Source organism: Manacus candei, unplaced genomic scaffold, assembly GCF_025592945.1.
Source record: "Manacus candei isolate 608988 ecotype Guabito, Panama unplaced genomic scaffold, ASM2559294v1 h1tg000025l, whole genome shotgun sequence".
Classification (NCBI taxonomy): Eukaryota; Metazoa; Chordata; class Aves; order Passeriformes; family Pipridae; genus Manacus; species Manacus candei.
In genome coordinates, this window is record NW_026138073.1 from 10,348,472 (window position 1) to 10,371,005 (window position 22,534).

Sequence of the window (22,534 nt, forward strand, 5' to 3'; positions counted from 1 at the left end):
GAGCTGTACCAAAGCAACTCTGTGCTGCCTCACTTGGGACACAGCAGGGATACACAAAGCTGTGAGTCTAGGAATTACTTATAATCAGCTGGAAAAGAGACAAGAACATTTTCAGATGGCAGGATCCTGCTTAGCAGCCATGCGGACAGCTGGTGCTCCCAGCCCAAGCATGGGAAAGATGAAAGAGTAAATGTGCTTCAGGCTGTTCCTATAGAAACACTGTTTATGTACGTGCAGTGAAAGTGAGTCTTGGCTTCACCAGAGCACCTGTCCTGTGGAATGTGAAGTTCTTGTCTGTGAAAGGAATCTTAATTTATTGTGTATTATTCTGGTGCACATGCTGGGATGCAAGACAAAAGTACTTTACACTGCTGAAGGGACAGGTAACCCCTCAGTCTCTTTAGAAATACAATAGGCTGTTGCAGTCAGGTTGAACCATCATGTTTTTCAAATAATCTTGCAGAGGCAAGGAGGTGACTGATTTCAGTAGTCAGTAACGGTGAGTAAAACCATGGCAGACTGGCACCAGCAGTACACAAACCAGAGAGCAGCTGTGCTGTCATTAGCAACTTGCTTCCCAAAATGGGGAAGTATTTGCAGGACAAACAAAACACACCTGTGCATTTATCTCAACCAACAACAGAAAACTAGTTCATGTGGAAGCTACAAACTAATCCGCACGTACCTGGACACTATTCCTGAACATAAAATGTACAATACTTACATTTAATAAAAAAGAATCCTACAGACCAACCTTTTGAAAACCGTATTTTATTAAATATACAAAAGCTCAGCACTTCTGTAGAAAATTGTATCTTCATCTCTAATTTGGTAATGCTGGCTAGCGTCCTGCATCATGGGCAAAACAGCAGCATTCCAACCCATTTCTCTCCCCAGTGGAGCGCAGTTCCTAACTGGTGGAGCACAGGTTGGTGTTGGTGAGCAGCAGGAAGACGCTGCAGTACCGCTAACACGGGCCAGCTGCATGCATGAGGCCACATCCCCTCCCTGTCCTTTCACACACTGCTCCTGCTTTTACCGGCAGAACTGAGACACGAGACTGAACTGACAACATTCAAATACCAAAAGAATTAAAGTAATTAAGGCTAATAAAGTAATTACGACTTCTCAAAACATTTATGATTTGTAACTCATTTCTCTGTCAGTACCATTTCTAGCAAACATTTGCTTTTATGTATGTTTAAGTCAAGTTCTTTTGGTACAGAGAACACTCTTCTGATGGTCATAAATAGATTTCATAAATGAAGACATTATTTTTGTACAGAATTGTATATACTTAGAGAAACCCCTGAAACACTGTAGTGCAGGAGAGCCCATCTGGAAGCCAGACTCCATCCTGGTGGAGAGACTTTAAACAGTACAAGAGTGTCTCCAGTCTTGAGTACTGGTTACAACAGAAATATGTAAACATGAGCCATCACAACACTACAAGAAGGCATTCCTCTAACATGATACAAAGCTCTTAATTTAGGCTACTAAAATCTATGAAAACTAGTCAGGCAAAACATTTCCATTATTTAATTTCATGGAGTATGTTCATTGTCCTTACTAAGTGAAATTCAAAAGAAACAGTATACACAGCAAAAAAACCCCAAATATTTTAAAGACTATATATTCAATTATAAAAGCTGATGTTGTTTCAAGGCAGCAGGTTGTTTATTTACAGGTTAGTGACCTCAGAGCATCCCCTTAAGTGCGATTTGAAGTTAAATTTTTGAAATACTTATGCAATGGTATAGTCTGGCTATCATTTTGGATGCTTAATCAAGAACAACTTCAGAGACTTTTAAAAGGTTGGGGGAAATCAATGCCTCCTAATAAATTCGCCCGACCTCAGAGCACTGCTAACCTGGCCAGTCATTATACTGAGTTACTTTGAAAATCCTCAGTCCAGAAGCACATGGTTTACATGAGTATTGTGTGGAGTTTGCCTAAGCAATTTTCCCTTTAAACACACACACTGCCAAATGCATCAGGCAAAGGAATGTTCCTGACTGTGCTACTAGAAAAGGCAGCAGAGGGAGGGTTTTCAGGGACAGGTACACACACGTATTTCCTAAGGATACCTAACCATGGTCCATAGGATCCAGCTGGCACCTTCTCCAAAACACACCCACATCTTTCAGTGAGGACTTGCCAGTTCTCAAATCAGGGGAATTACTAAGCAGTAAGAGGCACAAAGCTGCTTGTTCACTAACTTATCATCAACACAGACACTCCAAACTGCTTTTTTCCCCCAAGTTGATGTCACTGACTTCCTACAAACACCATCCTATAGTCCCATGGATAACGTGTATCAACAGTCCCATTCAAGCCCCCTCCCCAGCTCTTGGTGCTCGCTGCTGAGCTGTGATTTGCTGGAAGCACAGTGCAAGAGCCAGGACAGAAATGCACTTGAGAAGTTTCTAACCAGGATTCGGCTCAAGACCCGACCACCTCCTTCTCACTGCTGCTTCTTGGGTGGAACACGAGATCTCGCCACCACGACGGGAACCACGGCGAGCAGCGCGATGAGCAGAGCCCAGAGGGGGCGGTAGAAGAGCCACCCCACGGAGATGGTCAGGAGTGACAGCGAAGTGGCCACGCAGAAGGCAAACGCTTTTAATCCAATGTTAACCAGATCCCTCACAACAGGAAACCAGTCCACTGCAGAGAGAATTAAACGTGGGATAAAGCAGTTGACAGGATGACAGTTTAAAAGAAAGTCTCGTTTGTGCCTAGGACCTGCACACTAACTAATGCAATCGAAAGACAGACTCGAGCTATTTATCATGAGCACTGGATAAGGCATTCCAGGCATCCTCAAGGCACTTGATAATTAAGCAGCAGCTAAATATATAAGGCAAGGCTATCGTGATCTCTTCAGACAGGAGATAATCCAAAATGAAGTCTGAAGACTTGTCCAAGGCTTGAGAGGCAGAGGAGATGAATAGCCTTGTAGCCATGGAACAAGTCTAGGGCAACTGATACAAGATGCTAGCACGAAAATTAATTTCAGGTAACAGTAGATCTTGCAGCAGCATGTATATGGATAAACAGATCAGAAAAAAAAGTTCCCAGCTACAAAGCAAATGATATCTTTGATGTCTGAAATTTATACAAGTTTGAGGCATCGTCCTGCTTTTCTGTTTTTATTCCAGCATTTTTATAGGTTAAACAGATAAACAAAAACTTTCTTTGCTGTTGTTTACAATGGTGTAGAATAACCAGACACGAAGACATATTTCCATACAACTACTGACTGGGACCTGTTGGGGGGGACCAGTTGTATGTGGGTGCAGAAAGTCATTGTCTTGCAGCACCTTTTGAAAAAACCAGCCCAACATGTGCTTTGGCTTCTGATTTTGGTAAGCACTGGGCTTGGATCTTCTGAGACTGGCAACAGATATTTGCATGGGATATTTTTAGTGTTCACAAAGCAACCAGATGGTTTTGGGATCCTGTTTACCTGCAGTTGCCTACAGTGACTTTCAGATCAAATCAAATCTGAGTTCAAACCAGATTCCTCCTGGTCTCCAAACTAATTAACTGCATATGAGAGCAAAAGAAGACTCTCTAGAGGTTACAATCCTATTTGTAGATCATTTTACCTTTCTGTAAAAAATCTTACCTAATGTGTAAAAGATTCGAGTCATTAGGCTGATGCCTACAAACATTGAGAGCCAGCCTGCTGCACGGAGGGCCCAGGTCTTCATGGTGTTACTCTGATGCTCCTTCTGAAACACCTCCTGAAAGCAAACATCATGACATGAAGCCTGTTCCTCAATTTCTTTCCAGATCCTCTTAATTCCAGCATATTATGAGCAAATCAGAGCCAACAGCATTTTAGGAGTACAATTTCTCTTGTGGAAAGTACATTGCAGCTCATTCCACAGGGTTTTGTTTGTGCAGTGTGGCAGTGCACTGCAATAGATTGCACAGTGCAGCATGAGGGAAACTGAATTTTTTCCTGAATTAAGAGCCTAACAAGCACCATTTGACACTAACCACAGGCAGAGAGCACACAGGTTTTGCTGCAGTTGGATACATTCAACATTACGGTGGAAAACAAGATACTAATAAGTGACTGTACTGAAGACAGAAAGATCTGACTTCACTGTGCTCAGAGGAAGACAGAAAAGGCAATACTATCCACTGATGGCTGAAGGAAAGGTGTGTGAAAGAGAGCAAGCAGGAGGAAGGGAAGAAAAGATAAAAGGTATTTCTGCATTTCATCAGGCAAAGCAAAGCAAAGCATCTATCTGCAAGACTTCTAAGATTTTTTTCAAAATGGGCTGTGTGACCCTCTGGCTCTAGAAAATGTTCACATGAAGACAGCTGGGACATAATAAAGCACTAAATGTGTATGACTGACTGATTACTTGTACATACAACTACTCTACAAATTATTCATTTGTAGTGAGTTAATTTTCAACAAACTAGAATTCATTCTAATGAAGATTCAAAGCTCACAGCAGAGAGGGGATTCTAGTGCTACTTTCAAGTCAAAACAAAAGCCCTTTTAACTGTTTTTGGGAGCTCCTGTAAACTCTTGACATCTGGGAGTTTTTTTGCAGCAAGGCATGATACAATCATTAATGGAAACAAACCTACTAAAAGGAGTAAATGAACCACCAAATTGCTGGAGCATGCAGGATTTACTGGAGCATAATGCTCTGCCTGAAGGTTCTTTCTCAGCCACAATTGCAATAAACACTTCAAACAAGCCTGAAGTCCTGTTATTAGGAGCTGAAGAGAGAATACCTCCTATGGTTTATTTAATTAAAGCCCGATTTTTACTATTGTTATACGACACCTTTTCAAAAGCACGTGCATGAATGTATAAGCAGGAAACTACGAAGGAGCAAATAAAAGCAAAATGAGAAGGTGCAGAAACAGTCTTTAAAGCAAAGGATGTTCAAAAGCATCACAAGAGGATTAAAAAAAACCCCCAGGAATTATTATAGCCAAATTATGGACTGTTACTGGCCAAAGCTTGGCATTTTCTGCAACACACAGAACGTGCAGGAACCTGGAAGGCAAAGACAGGCTACAGCATGTTGTTCTAGAAAAAGGAGGGAGAAAAGCCAATGTTTACATTGAGTATCTGCTCCATTAGAGCAGGCCTGAAGAAGAATGAGAGCTTGCTCCTCTGCTGCTTCTGCACTACCATCTCCAGTTTTAACCCTTCACTAGTACAGTGTAGTATCTCACCTCCACAGAGAGATCCCCAGGGTACAGGATCTCCAGGACGTCTCCAGACTTGGTGTGATATGGAACCAGCTGATCACCTCGCTGGCGAGCAATCACAGTCACCTTGGAACAAAGGGAAAAGTATTTACTGGTTACTGAGTTGGGAACAGAGTTTACAAAACACAAAAACAGCTGAAGATTCACCTTATCAGCAGAGCCCAAATGAGGATCATCTCCACTTAGACCTGCATAGAAGAACGAGACACGAAGGTCTCCCACCTACAAATAAGAAAAGAATGGAAGTCAAGAAAGATTGTTTCACAAAGGAGAATCACAGGAAAGACAACTGAGCATGGGAACACCCTTTATGTAGTAACACTTCTTCTGAATGTTTATGTCAAGCCAGAGGATATCCAGAATGATTTCCAAGCTGTACTTTTTCAGGGCTAGTTGACAGCCGGAACAGGAGAGCTCAAAAGCTGTGTTGCAATGCCCCCTCTGATTTAGCTGCAGGAGCACATTAACACCAATTATATGCTTTGTTCATCGCTACTCATTTCATCTTTTGGCAGAGCAGATCAGGCAGCACAAGCTGACAACAAGCCATTTCATTGTACTGCTTTCAGCAAGGCAGAGGTAGAACCCACCTCCCAGCACCATTCCATGTCTTTCCATTTAAAAGCATGGCAGACTCAAGAAAACAGAAGACAAAGAAGCAGGATCAGAAGCTTCCTGCAAGAGAAGAACTCATGCTGAAGGACTGCACTAAGGGAGTCATCCTGTGTGATGGTCTGTACTCCATTTTCTATATCTTTAAATAGAAATGGGACATGCCTCACTTTCTTTTTCACCTAAGAGTAATCACTGCTTTGGTTTATCTTTCTTGTCTTACTTCTGGACGCCTGGGGTTCTCACTGTGATAAAAGTAATCTCCTCCTCGGGTAACATCAGCATGTGGATCCTCAAGGTTTGCCAAGCTCAACCGCTTGAAGTTGTCAATTTTATCCACGAGACCTAAGGAGAACAAAGTATCACGCTGAGGCCCAGTGTCTAACCTGGAACAGCCAATTTGCTGGCTGGCTTCCCCATTGTCACTGGACACGATGGCTACAGTGAAAAGAACCAAAGTCCACTGCTGATGCAACAGCAGACACAAAGCCAGGACAGAGCAATCCTTACCCTTAGAAAGGACAAAGCTGCCGACCTGGACGTTAGGAGAAACAGCAGTGAAAGACTCCACAGCCATGGCACTGAGGAACAGAGAGAGTCCCTGATTAGTCCCAGAATCAAACTCTTATTTTACAGTATGTGATATACGGCACAGAAAAGGTATTATGGTAAACCTCAGGAGAATGGCCAGCAAGCTAAAACTCAGCAATAAAAATGGCACATTATAGTGTAACTAAAATGCTGCAGATGAGAGATATAAGAAACAAATTCTATATGGCAATTGCCATAAACAAGCCTGTGAGCTTATGCACACTGATTTAGAAAAGGCAGCATGCAAGTGGCATGACAAGCTCAGGGGACATCTGCTATTCTAACCCTCTACTTGTAAAAAGAAAGAATTACTAATAGACTGCACTAAAGGACAATAAAAGCCAGAAAGGAACCCATTCAAGTTCTCCTCCACAGAGACCCCAAGGTCCATGGGTAATTTAACAATAGCTTGATGCCCAGCCATTACCAATGGACAGCTTAATTCTGGTCCCACCAGGCAGCTCTGAACTGCTCTCTAATTTCTTTACCTTCATTCTCCCAACTACCAAAAGAACAGCAGTTTCCATCTACTTCACTGTGTTATGAAATTAGTCATTTAGCTTTCATCTGTGATCAGATCCAGTGACAGACTCCAGAGGGACTGTGCCAGGTGAAACATTACCTTGGGTTTTTGTGTCCAATTTCTTTATCAAAGTTTCTGCTGTTCACAACTTCCGATTTCCACTCTGTATCTAAACAGAATGATATGAAGGTTGAGGAAAAGACACTTGGATCTGAGTTACTGAAGACACCTCTTAATCAATTAATCAGCTGTAAGTCACACTTCCAGTAATACTGTTTACATCAAGGTATGTATGTGATAGTCTGTACTGATACTTAGATCCATCCTCCTAGATCCCTATGAGGGAATGGTGGGATTTAGGGAAAAAAAATAAATGTTAGGGATAAAATTGTAACTCAACTTTACTCAGCTTTGCTGCTGGTATCTTCCATGATCAGGCTTTGATTCCTGGCTCCACGCTTTGGGAATAACCTGGTTTTGTGAGGAAGAGCTGTGAGCTCTGCTGAAACCAGCTGGAAAGAGTGGCAGAGAGAAACCACCACATACTGACTGTAAGCCCAACCCCAGCCCTCACTAAAGGGAGTGAGGGTAACCTGTGGTGATAACAAGGGGCAGAAGGCAAAGGGACAAGAGTCTGGATTGAACTTGATACTGGAAAAGGGTGAGAGCAAATGTGTTTTGCCAACACCGATTCAGTAATTAATTTATTATCAATTAAAAAAAATATTTAAGTTAATTTTCCCCAGTCAAGTCTGTTTCGCCCACAATGGCAACTGGAAAGCCATCTCCCTATCTTTATTTCAACCTACAAGCTCTCTAATTCCTGTTCTTCCCAGTCTCTTCTCCAGTACCCCTGAGGAGGAAAGCAGGCAAGCAGCTGTGTGGGTCCTTGGCTGCCAGCCAAGCCTAACCCACCACAGCTAATAATACACAGACATTCACTGGACAAAATCCATCAGTCTTGAGAGGGCAGCTGGTTTTTTAAATGGCATTTCTTTTTGTTCCCTGTCAGCCTATAAGGCTGTTTTTCACAGCTCACAACCACTAGCTTTGCTCCTTATGTACCTCCATGCAGCAGAGTCCAAGGTTTCACTGAGCTGGGTAGTTTTACATGATCACACCCAGAAACTGCTGCACGCCCACGTTACACATCCATGAGCTTTAATCAGAGATAAATGAAGCACAGAGACCAATCTCCAGCAATATGATGACTCAGTATTTTCCTGCCCCTGGGCAGATCAGAATATCACGCTCAGTTCTGCTCCTGCCAAAAAAGCCTTTGACAAAAGCCACAGTGCACATCAGAAGGTGCTGGTGGTTTTCATTACCTGGTATCAACACATAAACAAGTTTTCAAAAGGCTCCCTTACAGGAGGCAGCAGCTACACTGCTCTTTCCTGTCTATTCTCTGCTGCTCACAGCTGATAAATGCCCAGTTACTCCATGTCTGAAGTGTAATCTCAGGTGTAGCTTTGAACAAACTTCCATCTCTGCCCATTTCCTGTCACTGGGGGCCTTGTGAGTCCTGTTTCTGGAGCCTTCTATCCCTGGATGCTGCTCTGAACCTTTAGCAGTTCCAGGACAAGACTCAGGTTTTCTGCAGTACTTTCTGCTAACAGCACATCTCCTTTCACCTCAGTTAGCTCAAGAAAAGAGGTTCTGCCGCTTGTTTAGGTATCAGAACTTTTGTTTATTTCTTCACATTCCTTTCCTTACTTTCCCAAGAAGAAAATTCAGGTTTTACCAAAAATAAACAAAATACACACACACAAAAGCCCAAAGTTACATGCATAAAAAAAGGTACTTTCCATTGATCAACTTACTGTATGAATACTTTGTCTCTTTCTTAATCTCACCATTCTCTTCATATTCCCTGTAGAGAAAAGGGCTTGGGATGAGAACCAAAACAGTGCACACACACCCCTGCTCAGGGCAGAATACACTTTACAAATGAAATGAACAGACAGATCACTGACAACACAAACTTATCTTCACACGTGACTTAACTCTTCTCTGAACTACAGGCTCTGAAGACAGAGATTCTCTGTACAAGGAGAAAACTACACACAAATGCTGAACAGTCACAACCTGTTTATTCCCATGTTTCCAACAAGGAGGTGTTGACTAGATCAATGAGGAACAACTAGTATTAAAGACAGTGAGCTGACCTAAATCAAATGTTTTACAGATGTTGCACCATAAGCAAGCTAAAACTGAGAAATTGTTTTTCAAACCTTCACAACCTCTGACTTTTTTTGTGACATGAAAGACATCTGGAACACGAATTCTGTGCAGTCAGACCTACCTAAGAGCTAATAACTTTCATACTACTGTCAGTGGAATTATTAGTAATAGCAGAAACATTTTCCCTATTTGGTTTGCAACTACGAGCAAACATCTCATTAGTTTTGTTAATTGCCTTGAAAAGGTACAAAGACTGCAATATTGCCTATGATGAGCTAACCCAAGTGTTTCTCAAACAACTAAAATTTCCAGTTTACTTTCAAATCTAGAAATTAATGTTGTTTTTTTATTATTAAGGTATCAGAGTCTTATAAAAATCAAGAAATCGTGTCTCGGTTTAGTTAAGAACTTCAATTTGCACACATTTAAAGTACTAAAGAAATTAAGAGATTGAATGAAGTTACAAAAAAATTGTGAGGGGATCCTGTTAATACAACAGTTTTATAAAGAACTTCTAAAGATTACTTTCACTTACTTGGAATCTTCATATTCTACCCACTGGTACATTTCCACGTTACGCTTAAGTTTGACAGCCTGGATGGAAAGCCCGTAGCTGGGGTCAAACAAGGGCTGTGGAAAAGTTAAAGAAAACACCAGTCAGTAGAAATGCTGTACCTCACAAATTCAAACACTGTACTTTTACTATCAAACCCATTTACATACCTCCCTGGACACAGTTAGCTCTATGTTACACACATTTGAATACAGGATAAAGTTTGGGTGGTAGCTGGCAATGCTTACAGAGGAGGAGAAAAGCTACACATCTCTTCTGGATATCAAACATAACTTTAATTGGCAAAGACTTTTCCTTCCCTCCAAAGCTGAAATACTCATATCTTCAAGGTACTATTTCATTTACCTTAGATGTACTCAGAGCACCAGACAAGTGCACCAGTCTCCCTTCATTCTGCTGTGAGACACTGTGGATGGTATCAAGAGGGACCACAAGAGAAAGTCCCTCATCAAGAGATTTGGCTGTCCTTAATGCTCGTCCCTGCAAGCAAGAAAACCAAAATCAACTTGTGGAGAATCAATGGCACAGCAGTGTTTTGTGAAAAAGGTTAGAAGACAACTAAACTGAGGACCACAAGGAATGCTTGTGTATTCAGCCTCAAGGCATATTTTCAAAACACACTTGTACTTCTCCACTCTCTCTGTGTCTGACATAGTTTGGGGCAGTATTTCTTCCCCACACAGCGGGACCATTACCATTGACTAAGCTTCTCAAACATAAATTATTCCTACAATGGTCCAAAGCTCTTCACCTCTTTTGTTCATAGTTCATGAATAACTGCAAAAATGATGCAAATTATAGTCCCTTTTCCACAGACCCAGGAGACTTCCTGGCAGCAGTTTCCCCTGCCTTACCATGATGTCATGGTGTGCTTTTTTCTGCAAAGTCATCAAAAGTGGGAGTAGTTCTTTTTCCTCGTATAGAGGTACAAAAGGAAGTCTTAGGTGAAAATTCACAAAATTATGCTCCCCCACTCCAAAACTGCCAAAGCCTGTATGTTTGCAATGGTAAGGTACTAGGATTCCCTGCTTATTCTTTTTTTTAACCTAAAACCAAGATATAAAATAACACTGAGAATAAATTAGTAAATAACACTCCTGGTTTTGCAACATGGGGTATGAATTCCTTTAGCACAATTGTAACAACACCAGAAATTAGGGCCTTTTGTTATCCCAAGAAAAGAGAGAAGGCTGGAATGTGGCTGGCTCATGCAATTCCCTTACAATAATACCACAGACTGTTTCTGCATCAGTCTCTCATCTTCTGTCTCACCACACACGGCCACTGTCTCTACTACACTCAGTTCTACAGAAATACTACCTGTGGCCCTGTGATTTCACTCTTCTCTTATATCCCAAGCATAAGCACCAGGTTGTCCAAACATAAATTCTTCTTCTCATGGACGAAGTAATAAAACTGTGTACAAACACTGACAATATTTCACTTACTTCATTGGTAAAAAGAAGGTAGAAAGCCAAAAGAAATGTCACAAGTCCCATCAGCATGCCACCAGAAGTCTCGCTGAGCCTCTCCAAGAACCCCGGTTTGGACTCACTTGTGATTTTAACATGCTCTTTTCTGCTGCCAGTGTCAGAGAACTGTTGGAGATAAACCAAAAATGCAATATTGGTGTGAAAGGGGAAAGCATTCCGTTTCAAAACAAGTCTGTTTGCTTTGTTAATACGACTGCTCTAAAGAGTAGCACCTCTTGCCTCGGACCAAAATTTTCCCACACTCATTAAACGACTCATCACACTTTTGAAATCAGAAATACAATCAATAAATAAAACTCCAGCCTGATGGAAAAAACCGATTTCTTTCACAGTGGTTCAAGCTTTCTCCAGTTTGTCTCTAGGTTCTGTATTTGGTGTCCACGCCCTGCATTCAGGCCGTGACAAACTGAGTAACAGTTCTGAATTCCAGACCAGCTAAAACATCGCTATAAATAACAAGTTACACTTCACCTCATCAGCGACAGAGCGCCCGCATACTTCAAAATAATTACATCCAGGGCAACAAAACCCGATAGCTTAAAACAAAACCGCTGCTGCTGTCCTGTGAGAGCCCAGGGGTTTATCTGTGTGTAGGCGGGCTGTGGGGGATTGCCAAGATGCAGCTTTAGATCAGAACACGCAAGCAGCCAAAGCAGGGGATGGGGCTTCTCTTCGTCTCCTCTGGAGATGCCCGGGGGCTGTGACCCGTCCAGGCCTCTGGCCCCAGCCAGGGCACCTCGTGGGGGGAACGGGCCTGCCTGGGCGGCCGGTGCGAGCAGCACTTACGTTCCTCGACATCTTGAGCCTGTTGATCCCCCCGGGTACCACCACACAGGGACCACAACAGCCGCGCACCGACAGCCGCGCCCTCCTCCGCCTCAGGGCTCTCCCGCCCCCGAGCCGCTCCCCGCCCGCAGCGGCGCACGCCGGGACGCGTAGTTCCCGCCGCGGCCGGGAAGCCCTTCCTCTCTCCCTGCCTCTCTCCCTGCCTTCCTCCCTCCTCCCGCGGGGCGGGCGGGAGCTGTAGTGCGGCGGGGCCGGGCCTGGCGGAGCCGCAGCTCCCTCCTCAGGAGGTGCGTCAGCGGCCGCCGGCGGGCAGCGAAGGCGCTTCCGGAGGCGGGAGGTCGCGGCGTGGAGCGGCGCTGCCCGGAGCGGTGCGGGCCGTGCTGGAGCGGCGGAGCGGCGGGGCCAGAGCGCGGCGCGCTGCGGGGGGAGGCACCGGCCGGCTCCGCCATGTCCTACTGCAGGCAGGAAGGTGCGCCCGCGTGTCCTCCTCAATGTCACCCCGCCGGGACGGGCTCGCCCTGAGGCGGCCGGGGCGGGGTGGGGGCGCCGAGGGGTGACCGCCCGTTCGTGAGGGGAAGGCGCAGGCGGAGGGGGGAAGAGGCAGCGCTGCCGCTCCGACCCTTCCCCTGGCGGAGGGCGGGAAGCGCGGCGGGGCCATGAGGCGGGGAGGGCGCCGAGCCCCGGGCGCGGGCTGGGAAGGGCCGGAGCGCGGCGGGAGAGCCCCGCAGGGACCGGATTTTGCTGCGGAGTGCGGGCGGCTCCCTGTCCTGCGATGGCACCCGCCCGCAGGGGTTAAAGTTACCGCTTTTGGTTTAGCTTAATGGCCAGAGGTGTCGCGTTTTGCCTTCTTAAGGAAAACGCGGTAGGTGGACGGGGGGGGGGCAGAGCGCGAGCTTTATGTGTCTGTATCGTGTTGTACGGGTTGTGGTGTTTATAAGGCTGGACCATTTCTTACAATGGGAGATATATATCCATATTTTTCTGTATATATATATAGGTATATATGTATACATCCATATATATATATATATGGATGTATGTGTGTATATATCCCCGACCTCTTAAGTAATGCAAAGTGGATAAATGTAAACTTTCAAACTAGAAAAAAAAAACAACAAAAACAAACCAAAGCCGTTCTGTAGTTCTAAATGCCATTTTTAAGTTACAAACTTTGGCACAATGAATGCTGGTTATAAACCACGGTGAGGCAGTCATAACCTATGGACCTCTTTTATGCTTTATGGTGTCCTTTATTTAGTTTTTCGAGATCTGTAAGCTGCCTTATGCAACCCTACAAAATTACAGCGACAGGAGTTAGAGTTCACTTGTTTCTAATTCCATTTATATAAGTTAACATTCCATATTTTAAAGTTTGCTGGAGTACAATGCAGAGTTGCCAGAATAGTTTCCCTTTTAAAAGGTTTTCGATGTATTTGTTTCTCAGACATGTTCAAATGCATGTTTGGTTACTGAGCAAAGTAAAGGAAGTTAGTGAACCTCTGCTGGCTGAGGTCACATGGCCAGAAGATCCTAATTTCTAATACACCGAGTCACTGTAGTGACTTTATGAATTGGGAGAATTCTTGGGGACTTTACTATTTTTTTCTGCTCAATGACCACTCAGTTGGGCACTGAAAAGAGTTTCAGGTAGCTGTTCTTTTCTGCTTGTGCCTGCCTTGGAGTGTCTGTTACAGTTTTACAGAGTTGTTAGAAAACCACTCGGGTTTCCAGCCAAGCCTCCCCACCCCGCAATGGAACTTTTTGGTTAAATCAAGAGTGGCCCAAGAGCAGGAAGTATTGTCTTTTGGGTTTCTGTCCTTGGGAATGTTCACAGCACCTGTCAGTATAGTTAGTTCTGCACCGTGATGGTTCTCTTCAATATTTAATTCAGATGATTACTGTAAAATATTACACTAGTCTTTAATGAAGAGCACTGTTATTAATAAGCATCCTATTGAACAGTTATTTAGTGTGGTTTTTTCTTTCGCTCTTCTTTTTTTTTTAGTCTAACTCCTTTGTCTGTGTTAGTCCTGGTAACAGGGTAGTTTGAGCTTGTTTTGAAACAGCTTTTTAATTTCAAAGTTCAGTGAACTGTACTGTGATCTGCAGCCATTACAGGACGTTGCTGTGAAAATTAGAACTTTAGAAGAATAGAATTTCAGTGTGTATGAGTTCCACTGAGCCAATAGTTGAAGATGATGGTTAAGTACAACAGAATTCAGTCACCATTAACATCAGTGCATCACGATGAATATCTCACTACCTTGTGGCCATTTTGTAAATGACTCTCTTTCTGTCTCAGATTTATCTGAACTTCTTGTTTCCTGTGTGGTAGGAAAAGACAGAATTATATTTGCGACCAAGGAGGACCATGAGACACCGAGCAGTGCTGAGCTGGTTGCAGATGACCCAGATGACCCTTACGAAGAACAAGGTCAGTAGTGAGGAGAAGAACAAAAGTAAGGAGTGGTACACCACATGTAAAACCAATAAAAGAAAACAAATTAGGTAAAAATTATTAATTTTTAGACACTGAGGGCAGTTGGTTGTGCAGCACATAAACACCCAAACTTTTGGTGATTTTAACTGCCAAGTTAGGGCATCACAAATGACATGCTTTCTTTACAGTGTTTTTTTTCCTACACTTGTAATGATTTTTTTGCAGAGGCCTGCTCAAATAATCACTTGATGGCTTTTAGTCTTGGTTATTAGCCAGGGATATCCAGAAAAACCTTTTCCTTTTATTCTTTTATTAACAAAGTTAGAGCTGAATCAGTGAAAATGATGGTATTTTTTCACTGTTTTCAGTGACACCACACAATTTTTAGAGAAACTGGCATGAGTTACGTACCACTGTCATTGATGTGAGTTGCTCACCTGCCTGTTTACCCCTGAAATTGTAATTTGGTGATCTCTGGATATCTGATTTTAGGCCAGTTATGTCTGGCTAGTGCTGTACTATACTCATAGCAATATAATCAATAATTGTAGTAATGTCTTTCAATGGTACATAACAGGTAAGTTCAAATTACTGAGTTTTCAACTGTAATAATCTTGCCTTGAAAAGATGGAAGTTTTCAGTGAAGATTTCAGGTCTTACATGAAGTAGGTCTAACCTGCAAATAAAGATTTAAGAGAGCAAAATACTTCTGAGACCAAGACTCATAATAGTCTGGTTGCACAGAGTTTATTTTAGATTGTTTCTAATGGGTAAATGATATAATCTTCCTATCATGATGATTATATAATCTTGCCCTAGGTTAATAATTATCATGAACATCTGCAAATTTAGATTATTTTTTTTCTAATAGTCTCTGTTTGCAGGTCTTTTAGCCTCTTCACTTTGTGTGAGGTGATTTCATTGGTTTCAGCTTCACTGAGATTGAAGTAAATTCTTCACTCTTCTTGAAATTTTGTTAGAAACTGAAAGTTATGCCAGTGGCTCTGAGACCTTTAGAGGGCAGCATTTAAGCACAGTTTGGCAGCTGGAGCACACAGGGTTTCTGTTAGCTGATACAGTATGTAGTGTAATTTCAATCATGTCTTCATGAGTCATTAAAATACCTTTTTTTATACATAGATTTGTGGTGAAGTGATTTTGCATTTATCTGCCTATTTTGGCCTCATTACAACTGAATGTAGTCAACTATATAACTAAAAGTTTTGCTTATCAGCAGTGATTAGTCTGTTCAATGTTATAATGACCCAAATGAGAACAATGAGAGAAATTCAGTTGCAGAAGGCTATTTAAAAAGTGCATTTTAGTATCTGTCAGGAATCCTACCTTGTGTTTTCAGGTAGGTTGCTTTGCTGGCTAGGACCTAATACCCAAACTGCCTATTTGGTGGAAACAGTCTATGCTTTGGTGTTTGTCATCACCTTCACCATGGGAATGGTGCCTCAGCCCCCAAAGATTTTGGCTAAAGACCCCTGCAGACAATAAAATCATTGTGGCACTTGTATCTGTTACTACCTTGACTAAAATGGAAGATGGAACCTAAAAATGATACACCTAAAGCAGTTCATCCTTAGCTGGCAAACAGTGTCTGAGGAGAGCTCATTTTGAGGAGTACTTGTTCCTGTCAGTATTACATGTGGAAATGAAACAAAATCTGAGTTTTTAATTCCTGTCTCAGGCAAATTTGAAATCCAGTATTGGTCTGTTAAGTGAAGAGTTAACAGCCTCTAATGATCAGATGGTAGAATTAAGTTCCCCATTCCTTTTCTGTGGCTTTCTGTTTCCTCTGGAAAACTGGAGACTGCTTGAAAAATAAAACAAAGCTACTTTTTCTAGATATCACATCTGGAGAACATACAAACCCTTGGAGATTTTACTGTTACTGTTCAGTCACTTTTTGTGGTGTACAGCTAAACAAAGTGGCCTGCTCTTTAGCTAAGTACATTCATGCTGCAGCACATGGATTCATATTGGCCTTATAACTAAACGTCTGTTTTTGACACTGTCTTTTAAGAGGAAAGGAAAGGGTGTTTATCTCCAGTGGACATCATAGACATAGCATAATGGCAGACATACTACCAAAATTTGGAATGTGAACATAGCAAACAATTCTCTTTGTACATCTGAAGAGGTTTTTTTTTTTTTTTTGTTCTGTCTCCTGTCTGCCCTAAATGACTCTTTTCCTAGTTGTGCATATACCCCAAGTATATAGTCTTGTGCCATATATTTGGGTAATAAACAAGTCAAAATTAAAACAGCCACTTCCTTTTTGTTTGAATGCCACACTCATCGATTCCTTTTATGTGTATTTTGCTGGATATGGAAAGGCTGTGGTGAGGAGGAGAGGGTTTTTTTTCCTAGCAATCCTGCATTTATAGCATGTTAGGTCACTTGCTTCCTCAGCAGCACAGCAGAGAAGAAAAGGCAGAAAGCCAGAAGGTTGTTACGTCAGGGACACCTTACAGTGACAATGTATGTCTGTGGGATTCACAATAACAAACTAAACTATATTTAAATTCTGTTAATAAGTTTGGGGAGGGCATGTTGTTGTTGGGTTTTGTTTGTTAGTTTGTTGAGGGTTTTTTAGCATGTGGTGAGTTACTGCCATGTTTTACAGGTTCTCTGAAAACTCACTTGAGCGACCGAGGGCTACAGTGCATTAGATCAGAGCAGAGAAACAATTGACATATCACAGAATGTAGCTGCATCTAATGGGAGTGAAACTTGGGGGCCAAATGGTTTGGAATATGTTGAAGTGCAGCAGCTGTGGCTTGCGTGGCTTTTATTTAAGTGAAAATTGGAAAGAGATTTGCTGTACATAACGTAATGTGCAGGCTTTTCTCATTTAGCTTCTGCTTTGAATAGAAGACTTGGTTTCCAGTGTTCAAATTCTGTTGTATAATTAACTGGAATGACTCTTCTGATCTTTTCTGCTGTGCTATACAGACCAGTCGTACCTAGGAAAGAGTAGATTCATTATACAGATCCACCATAATCTGCATTGTTTTCTAATACATCTGAAAATTTTGTTTAAAATTTTGGGGTTTTGTAGTGGGTTTTCATATTTAAGATAAACATGTAGTTTGGTATTTTTTTTAAGTTCTCATTATGCCCCAGATATTAACATACATTAGTCTTTCAACAGTGTGCTTGAGTCAGTAGATCATTCAGGAAAACATGAGTTGTGTTTCCCTTGGAAGAAAATAAATTTGTGTAGTATTCTTATTTCTATCAATATTTTTTGTTGTTGTATCGCTTAGGAGATTTTGGTCAGCAAAATGTTAATGACTTGCTTTAAATCAAAAACATTGAAATTAAAGAAGCCATGTGAATAGGAAAGGCAGGCAAATCAGACAGAAGTTTAAGTTAGCATGTCATATTGCAGTGTAGCTCACGGTTCACTGTATGTGCCTCTTGACAGCTGTGGCTGATGAAAACAAATTAAGAATTCACTGCAGCAGTTTTGAAATAGCATTCTTACTGTAAAGCTCGTTTCTAGTCCTGTGTGTTGCAGATGACGGAATTTAAACATGAAAGATCCCTGTTTTTCCTGAGATCTTTGCTGCCATAAGTTAGAATAATTTCTTATTAAGCTTATATGAAGAAGGCACTGATGAGTTTTATGCATGCGAAGTAATTTTTATTAGCATTACAGCTATGATGGGAAAGTTGGCTAAAAGCACTTGTGGAATTGGACCTCAGACACAGATTGTTGCTGCTCTTTCCCTTCTGTTTTTCCAGGCTTGTTCCTGTCATCTTATTTTAGAGACAGTTTTAATGTGGTTTCTACAGAGGAGTGATGAAGTTATTTCTTTTAAGAAATAACTTGATGAGTGATCAGATGTACCGGACTGTTTTTGTGACTGGTGGTGTCCCTTTCATTCCTGCTTCCCATGTGTCTGTCATCTTATACTGTGAATCACTGGCAGATAAACTTGTTACTGAAATGTTTGTCATATAACAGGAAAGAAACTTTTCTCAGAACAACAGTGGGACTTCATTACACCAAGTCCAAAGACAAGTGTTGACAAAGATGCAGATGGACCTGCCTCCATCCATGGTATTAACAGATTCCGTGAGCCATGAGGGATTAGATTATGTGATGTCAGCAATCGATTGTTAACACAAACCTGGATCTGCTGTGGTGTAAACAGCCTTGTATTTTCTTCCCCAAGTGCAGGCTCAAGTAGATTACAACCCACTGAATCAGTGAGGTTCAGGTTGTATTTGAAACAAATTTTAATTCGGTTTTACTTTAAAATAATAATCCTGTCTATTGCAGGCTTGTGATTCAGGGAGAGCGGCGGCTGAAATCTGTTTCCGATTTAATTGTGCTCTAAGCTGGCTGATACACTTACTCATTGACGTGTGAACTCTGCTGTGATTGTCAATGAGGAAATGCTTGCCTTATTCATCTGTGTTTTTGCTTGGGTTTTTTTAAAGCATGATTTCTGTGCATAAAACATCTGAAACTGATGCTATTTCAGTGACCAAATAGGTGCAAGTCAATGCTCTTGTGATATAGGATGTATTGTTTATGGGATAACTTTTATATTGTTAAAATTTGCATGCTTACGAGGCAGTTCTGGTTCTAAAAGGAGAAATCTATTTTAAGAGAATTATATTACAGTAATTTTATTGCTGTGGTGTCTTCAGGAACATTTCAAAACTTCGTGTATTTTTTTCTTTTCAAAGTATTATAAAAATTACTTTAAAATGACTGGTTGATGTTAGCAGGGAGGCATATAAGACTTCAAAATCTAGTTATCAAAGCAAGTTGTACTGTATGATTAACTTCTTTCTGCTTTATGTAGTCTTTGGCAATGAGGAATCTGGCACCAGCCACCCATTTTCTTGTCTCAGAAGTGCTGCTTTTCATCCAGGCAGCTAGAGATGCCCTGATGCACTGGACTAGGTTTTATCTTCTCAGTAAAGTGATTATCAGAGATACTTTACAAAACTCTCTTGCCAAATAAAGCGTGATCTCTGAAAAAAATGTGAATATTACTGTAGTTGACTTAAGTCACGCTAAGGAGGTTTTTACTTTCTGTAATGAAAAACAAGGCTGAGCAACACCGAGATTTGACTGACTCAGTGTAATTTTCTGCTGAACTGCATTGGCTGAGTTAAAGCACATCATTGATCCATTGCAAATTAGAGTAAAATATTCCTTCTAATGTAGCAATAAATGATTGAGCTGCTTTTGCTGTACCAGTCTAAGATTCATGATATTGCAGCCTGGTGTCCAAGGAGTTACACCTGGGAGAAAAACTGGAACTTCATGATCCCACAGGACAAAGACAATAAATTGGTTTCTTGCATTCCATGGCAGTATTTTAGTTAACATTAAGTTTTATCAGGCCCTAAATATAATTTCATGTTTGAATCAGAATTAATGCTCTGCCAGTGGTATTTTAATACCCCCTTCTGTAGGGAAAGTGCTTAAACTTCAGGTTTATGCACATGCTGTCTGCTTCTACAGAAACTCAACCTGGAGATGAAGTTAGGAAAGTCTGCTAAAGAGGAGGAGAGTAAACTGTTCAAATGGAGAAGAAACCAGCTTGGATGATAGCACAGTATTGCTCTTGTTCTTCATAGATGAACATACCTGCATGTGTGTTCATACAAGATAGGGAAAGAAAATGGAGATGTATTACCTTAAAGAAATCTTTTAAAGACTCTAGAAGCCCCCATGACCAACTCTGTTATATTGAATTTCTAAAACTTAGAGAAAAGAAGTTCTCTGGCTTGCTCTTGACCTTCATTGTGCAAATCAGTTGGTATCTCAAAGAACCTAGACCCTTAAATCTTCACCTTACCATTCCATCAGTGAAGTATTTCTATGGTGGCTTTAACTGTTCCAGAGCAGAAGCTGTTCCAGTTTAGAGTCTTAAGTAAATCTTAACTCCCTTCAGTTGTGATCTAAAGTGCAATTTGTTTTCTGGCAAGCAGACAGGCTGGCATGCTCTGTTCTCTGTTCCTTGTGTTCTGTGGCACGTGACTTAATCTGCATTTTACAGATATACTGATTTTTATTGTTGTAATTGTGGTCTTCCAGTTCAAACTTGAAGGGGGAAAATTGTGGGTTAGTATTTCAGAGTTCATTAAAAACAAAGAAAAATTCATCCATTCAGTTTGATATAAAAGATTTCTAGCCTTAATTTAAATTCTTATTACTTGTATGACATGATTTTAATGCTTTCTGTTGTTCCCCTGACAGAGTCTGGCAAGTGGATTGACTTGACTTCTATGTGTTTTGTAGCTCCCTTAGAATAGTCTCAGTGGCCTGTAGTCTAGAGAGAGACTTAATTCAGAGATGGATAGAGAACTAATTTCACTTGTGCTTATTAAAGGATTATACAGATCAGAGAGAGAAACAGACTGGCCGGGAAGTGAAAGGTGTTTACCACACTTAAAGCTCCACAGCTAATGTGGCATTATTAGTACTTCACTTCACCTGCAGCCTAGAAGCTGTCACTGAATTAAATCAAATTTTGGAAGGAGCGCTTAACTTTTCTTCTCTCTTGTTTGTTCAGGATTGATATTGCCCAATGGAGATATCAATTGGAATTGCCCGTGTCTGGGTGGAATGGCTAGTGGTCCCTGTGGGGAACAGTTCAAGTCAGCCTTTTCTTGTTTCCACTATAGCACAGAAGAAATAAAGGGATCAGACTGTGTGGACCAATTCCGTGCCATGCAGGAATGCATGCAAAAATACCCGGATCTTTACCCTCAAGAGGATGAAAATGAAGAGAAGTCCAGCAAAGATTTGGAAGCTGCTTCTGTGGAGGGCTCTGCTGCCAAAGAGGAGAAGGGGTCTAGCTAATGAAGATGCAAGGAGGCTCTCGTCTCCATTTCTCATGTTCAGAGACATGGACTTTTGCAGTGTGTCTGTCTCCTGAGTAGTGAGGAAATGTTTCACCACGTTCTGTGCACTATATCATAGTAAATAATTTATTGGCGAAGGAGAAATCTCAGAGCTACAGCCTTGCAAATAAATACTGCAGAAGGAATGAGTGTGTGTATGTACTGTGTAACCTGCTATCAGACACAGTTAATACTTTAACAGCTGTTTTTTTACCCTCAAGTTTTCCTTGAGTTTTGACTTGAATAATGTCTTGAAATACATAGCTTTCAGCTAAATTTTCACTGGTACACCAGGTCTGTCTTCATTTCAGTATGTTCTGATCAATAGCTGCTCTTTTTGAATGTATTCTGTTCCACCAATAGAAACTGCATTAAATGATTGTTTTTCCTTAAAGAGCTGTTAGGGGGTTTTTTTTGCCAGAGTGATACAGGACATTGAAAATGGCATAAATCCAGAATTTCTCAAATAATTTCAAATGGTCCTAACTAGATTATGGTTGCATTTTAGTACTGGCATCAGATCAGGACTGCCAGAAAAATGTTGAAATGCACATCTTTGATTTGATTTACTTATTGTGATGGTTTTTGCATTTTTAAAAATAGTGTGTTGTGCAACTGATGATAAAGATGAATGGAAAGAATGTTGGTCACTAGCTTTATTTTTGCTCTGAAACCACAAGGTTTGGGTTTCTTCAGTACCTACTCCTTCAATGTATAGATGGGCACTTGTAAAATACTTTGAGAATACAATAAATTGTTACCTGGTGTAATGATCTCAAAATAGATACTGTGACTTAAATGCATATTAAAAAGCAAATACTTTTTACCTTCATTGGAAGCTCCTGTGTCTTTGTGGGATTTTTTTGTTCGTTTTTTTGTTTTGGGGTGGGTTGTTGTAATTTTTGGTTTGGGGGTTTTGTTTGTTTGTTTTTGAGAACTGTTCTGTGCTGTAAGCGGACTTTGAATCAGTTTGTGGGTTGTATAGATCAGTTGCTCCAGCTTGTCAGATTTTTATTCTTGTTTCATTCTTTTCTCCTCATCCCCAGTCAGGAAGGCATAAAAAACCTAAAGCATTTAAGCATTTTCAGTAGCTATATTAGACTGGATTATGAACCAGCACTACAGGATTATGAATCAGCACTACAGAGAACCTGAACTGCTATTAAAATATTTGAAAATTACTTAAAAGGTACAAA

General features: G+C 41.3%; 2 protein-coding genes across 3 annotated transcripts; one reads left to right on the forward strand and one right to left on the reverse strand.

Moving 5' to 3' along the window:
- Positions 1 to 1,655: 1,655 nt before the first annotated feature.
- TMEM43 (transmembrane protein 43) lies at positions 1,656 to 12,185 on the reverse strand. Of its 2 annotated transcripts, none has more exons than XM_051788895.1 (12): positions 12,014 to 12,185; positions 11,183 to 11,332; positions 10,080 to 10,214; positions 9,696 to 9,790; positions 8,800 to 8,849; positions 7,076 to 7,145; positions 6,373 to 6,443; positions 6,086 to 6,207; positions 5,398 to 5,472; positions 5,215 to 5,316; positions 3,632 to 3,749; positions 1,656 to 2,667 (listed from the first exon to the last, which is right to left on the reverse strand). In XM_051788895.1, the coding sequence occupies exons 1-12, from the start codon at positions 12,023 to 12,025 to the stop codon at positions 2,465 to 2,467; spliced, it is 1,203 nt and encodes a 400-aa protein (XP_051644855.1). In that variant the 5' UTR covers positions 12,026 to 12,185; the 3' UTR covers positions 1,656 to 2,464. The 2 variants fall into 2 exon arrangements, with proteins under 2 accessions (XP_051644855.1, XP_051644853.1); XM_051788893.1 differs by having other exon boundaries at positions 11,183 to 11,335.
- A 140-nt stretch (positions 12,186 to 12,325) lies between these two features.
- Positions 12,326 to 22,170, forward strand: CHCHD4 (coiled-coil-helix-coiled-coil-helix domain containing 4). Its single transcript, XM_051788896.1, has 3 exons — positions 12,326 to 12,482; positions 14,349 to 14,447; positions 21,008 to 22,170. Exons 1-3 carry the CDS (start codon positions 12,461 to 12,463, stop codon positions 21,295 to 21,297), a joined length of 411 nt encoding a protein of 136 aa, XP_051644856.1. The 5' UTR covers positions 12,326 to 12,460; the 3' UTR covers positions 21,298 to 22,170.
- Positions 22,171 to 22,534: the final 364 nt, after the last annotated feature.

Excerpts from the sequence above, each read along its gene's own strand:
- CHCHD4 (XM_051788896.1), top strand. The coding sequence starts at position 12,461 with ATGTCCTACTGCAGGCAGGAAG. Across the intron at positions 12,483-14,348 it reads GTCCTACTGCAGGCAGGAAG|GAAAAGACAGAATTATATTT; the intron begins GTGCGCCCGCGT and ends CCTGTGTGGTAG. Across the intron at positions 14,448-21,007 it reads TGACCCTTACGAAGAACAAG|GATTGATATTGCCCAATGGA; the intron begins GTCAGTAGTGAG and ends TTGTTTGTTCAG.
- TMEM43 (XM_051788893.1), bottom strand. Across the intron at positions 10,215-11,182 it reads ACCTTCTTTTTACCAATGAA|GGACGAGCATTAAGGACAGC; the intron begins GTAAGTGAAATA and ends TCTTGCTTGCAG. Across the intron at positions 8,850-9,695 it reads GTAGAATATGAAGATTCCAA|GGAATATGAAGAGAATGGTG; the intron begins GTAAGTGAAAGT and ends TTTTCTCTACAG.